Source organism: Trametes versicolor, assembly GCF_000271585.1.
Source record: "Trametes versicolor FP-101664 SS1 unplaced genomic scaffold TRAVEscaffold_6, whole genome shotgun sequence".
Classification (NCBI taxonomy): Eukaryota; Fungi; Basidiomycota; class Agaricomycetes; order Polyporales; family Polyporaceae; genus Trametes; species Trametes versicolor.
Window position 1 is genome coordinate 2,238,753 of NW_007360326.1, and position 3,665 is coordinate 2,242,417.

At 60.5% G+C, this 3,665-nt stretch overlaps 1 protein-coding gene across 1 annotated transcript; it reads left to right on the plus strand.

Annotated features, from left to right (window-relative positions):
* Positions 1-25: 25 nt before the first annotated feature.
* Positions 26-265, plus strand: TRAVEDRAFT_47981 (uncharacterized protein; the record flags this gene model as incomplete). The annotated part of the gene is made up of 1 exon (XM_008040219.1): positions 26-265. A coding segment is annotated over one exon (240 nt), but the record flags the coding sequence as incomplete, so codon positions are not given.
* Positions 266-3,665: the final 3,400 nt, after the last annotated feature.

Below are 3,665 nucleotides of genomic sequence, written 5' to 3' on the forward strand. Positions count from 1 at the left end.
CCAGTTGACGTCAACGGTGCCGGAGCCCAAGGAGCAGCGGGCGCAGCGGGTGGACACGGGGAAGCGGCGGGCGCGGAAATCGGACACGTCGACGAAGGTGCGGAAGAGGCGGCAGCAGAAGGGGATCACAAGCAAGCGGTTTGTGCTGCCAGGGTCGAACGGTCGGGGCAGCAGCGGCAGGGGCAAGCGGACGTCGAAGCGAAAGCAAGTGGACGACTATGCCCTGGACGACCCGATCACTGAGTTCAGGTTGACGGCCTTCTGAAAGGGTGAGCCCTCTGAACCGATCGAGCCTTGGACAGCGAGTGGGAGATGAACCGGGTGGATTGGGTATGGGTGCGGAGTGTGCGGCGTTGCAGGGTCTGATGGGTTGACAGATTCGCACTAGATTTGACTATCTACCAGTAATATCCGCTATCCAATCTACCGGGCAGCGCGGAGGAAGCCAGGAAGGCGGCGAGGCGGGCTCAGCGGTCGTGGAGGAGAAAGAAGGACCGCTGCGCAAACCCTACACACGTGGGCGCTACGAACCACGCCGCCTGCCAGATTGGGCACGGATCTCGACGCGGATTAGGGTCTCTGCGGGAGCATCCTTTCGCTCGTTACAGCGTCCATTCTAAGAGTCGTTCACAGGCTAGCAGTACAGTCATAACCAAATAAATATCGGGGCGCCAGTCGCTGATTATCTGCGCTGTTTGGGGGATTAGGACGTGCAAGTCAATCCGTGGGCGCCGGCTGGACTACCCTGAGCTGCCTAATCGAGGTCCGAAGGCTGGCCTCACCCTGAGATTGATTCATGAGGTAGATTTACGTGGCAAGCCGAAGAAGCGATGGATCGGGCAGGGCAAAAACTCACAAATAAATTCTGGCCAGTGCCCGTTCCGCCGTGTTCTCTTCTCCCCACCAGCCACCTCTGCCTACTACTCGCCGACTCTCCTCGCCGATGCTCGTCGCCGATGCTTTGTCAATATTTCCCACCTCTTCCGTAACCGTCCTACTCGCCTCGACGCCACATGCTGCCCAGCGTCTGCACTACTGCTTTGTACCTCCCATAACTCGACGCCGCCACCACTCGACGCTGCACGTGGGAGTCGCACATCAACGCCAGGGGTAGTCGCCACGGTACAAGCTCATTAGCGCAGCAGATCACAGGATAGGCCAGTTCCCAGTGGTTTCGAAGACAGCGAGGCGGGTCAGCGGAGCATGTCGAGAGAGACCAAGATCAAGATACAGACCGAGAACCGTGCAGCACGAGTGCAAGGCCTCCCGGGCAACACACAGCTCGGCAGACAGCAGACAGCAGCACCGTGGCAGACAGAAACCGAGGTCGGTGAGTGAGGCCAAAAGGATGAGCAGCATGGTCGAGACCTGATGGATCTTGTGTCTAGAGCGATGCAAGAGAGGGCCGGGCGGCTGGCATTCACGTGAGAGGGGCGGGAGGCATTGTTGGTGTGTCTGCGCTGTTGGGAGACACTACGGAGGTGTCACTGAGGTAAGCATGTGCGCGTGGGTCAGATTTCGCTGACTTACTGACTAGCGCAATCGCACACGGTGTCCTGTGACAAGGTGAGCGCCGTCTTTGCGCGTGTGCAGGGGGCATGGCACCTCGAAGGTGCGAGTGCGCTATGGGGGCGAGCACGCGGTCGCGCTCTAGGAGGATGTCAGAGGGCGGTGAGGCGGGCAGCGAAGTGGGCGGGCGGCGCAAACACCGTTTCACGTCGCCTGGAGATGGCGATGTTCTGTGGAGGTAAGCACACGTGCATCTCATCCAGATTTGCGCTGAACACGTACCTAGTACACGATACGAGCACATTAGCAAAAACGCGTCAGACAGGTGCTGCGTCAGGACGGCGCGGCTACGCTGTCGAGGTACGCCCCTACACACTCTCATCATGCTCACGCTCATCATGTACCAGGACGGCGCCGACAGCGGGAGAAACAGCGCAAACAGCGAGGCGCGGGGGATGCAGCAGCGCATTGGCTGAAAAGGCGAGTGTCACGCTGTTGACACGCGTACCTGACTGAAGTCCGACGGTCCCGCGCCGCCGGTGATCAACCCAAATTCGCGCCGTACGTGGAGGCCGCCTGGAGCGTCGAGGAAGGCGAGCAAGTGGAGGTAGCAGCACATAAGATGGGGATGGCGTGAACGCTGTTGACATACTGCCTGCGCGGGAACTGAATGCAAAGGTGAGCATGGGCGGATACGATCTGGACTTGCACTGAGTGCGTACCAAGTACGCGACGCGGGCGCATCAATAGTGGGCGCTGGGTCGGGATGTGCCACGGTCTGGCGTGATTGCACGCTACTTGACAAGGCGGTTGCGCTGTCAGGTAAGGGTCTAGTACGCCCTCCTGCCATGCTCGCGCTCGTCACGTACTAGAATGGCCGCAACAGTGACACAGAGGACGAAAACAACGGGGCGCGGGGGGCGCAGCGGTCTGAGCGTTTCGACTAAAAGGGTGAGTGTGACACCCTCGACGCGCGTACCTGGCTGAGTCGATTGGCCCCAGTCCCGTGCCCGGGCCGGCAATTCAGCCGAGTTTGCACCGTACGCGAGGGCGTCCGAGAGCCTCGAGGCGGGTGACGAAGCGGAGGCGACGCGACGCGAGCCAAGACGAGCCAGGCAGTGGGTGGTGGCGGTGCGGGAGTGAGAGGCGAACGGCCGCGGGTGGGGACGACTTCATAGACAAGGTACGGGCGCCAGATTCTGGTGACTACTCTCTCTTTCGCTCTTGCGGCCGTCTGGTGCTCGCGCAGAAGACGCGGGCGCGCGGAGAAGTACACTCGTCCGGTGCAGCTGTATACGGCGCGTTTCGCATTGTTTCATAAGTATATTTTGGCGTTTGTGCACATTTCGGGAGGCCGTTTGAGTGGAACGGCCGGGCCAGGACGGGGTGCAACCGGCTACTAACGACACACATTTTGTCTCAGGGCACCATTTGAGCGTGGGGAGCGATGTCCAACGAGCTCGGAGCGTCGTTAGAGGTGAGTACGCACGATTTTCTTTGAATATTTCATGCCCTAACATGCCCTGCAGGTGTGCAGACGACGTATTTGTGCACACAGGCGACTTCTCGCGCGCCGGACTCCCGCGCGACATCGACTTGGCGTCTCCTCCGCGAAATGAGCCGGTCGCGGACAGCAGCGACGTGCGATTTGCAAATGTGCGAGATGCGCCGCGCACGCATGACCCGGACGAGTCAGCAGAACGGGCGAGGATCCGCATGGCAGGCTGTCCAGCCGTAAACCAACACCGCGAGTGCGAGCGCAGGCACAGAAGACTCGAGTGCGGGAGCTATCCGCGCGGCGCGGGAAAGGATTTTCGCGTCCACGCTGCGAGCGCGGATTTGGCAAAGTCTGTGCGCGGACTCGCGCCGTTTACCTGGTTCTGGGAGTCGCAGTGCGCGATTTTCGCGTCCGAATGCGTGCGGGTCGTCTGCTGAGCCTCTCGAGCGCGCGTGTTTTGCCTTTTCGCTGCCAAACGGGTGTATATTATTGCATTGGGTGCTACGATACAATTCCCGGCCGTTCGACACGGCCGTGCGGTGCTTACAGAAGTCCTCAGTTGCCCCCGTCTCCCACTGTCCTCCTAAGCCCCCGTGTAGTCTACGAAGACCCGCTGTAGTGTACCAAGTCCCCCTGTAGTGTACCAAGTCCCCCTGTA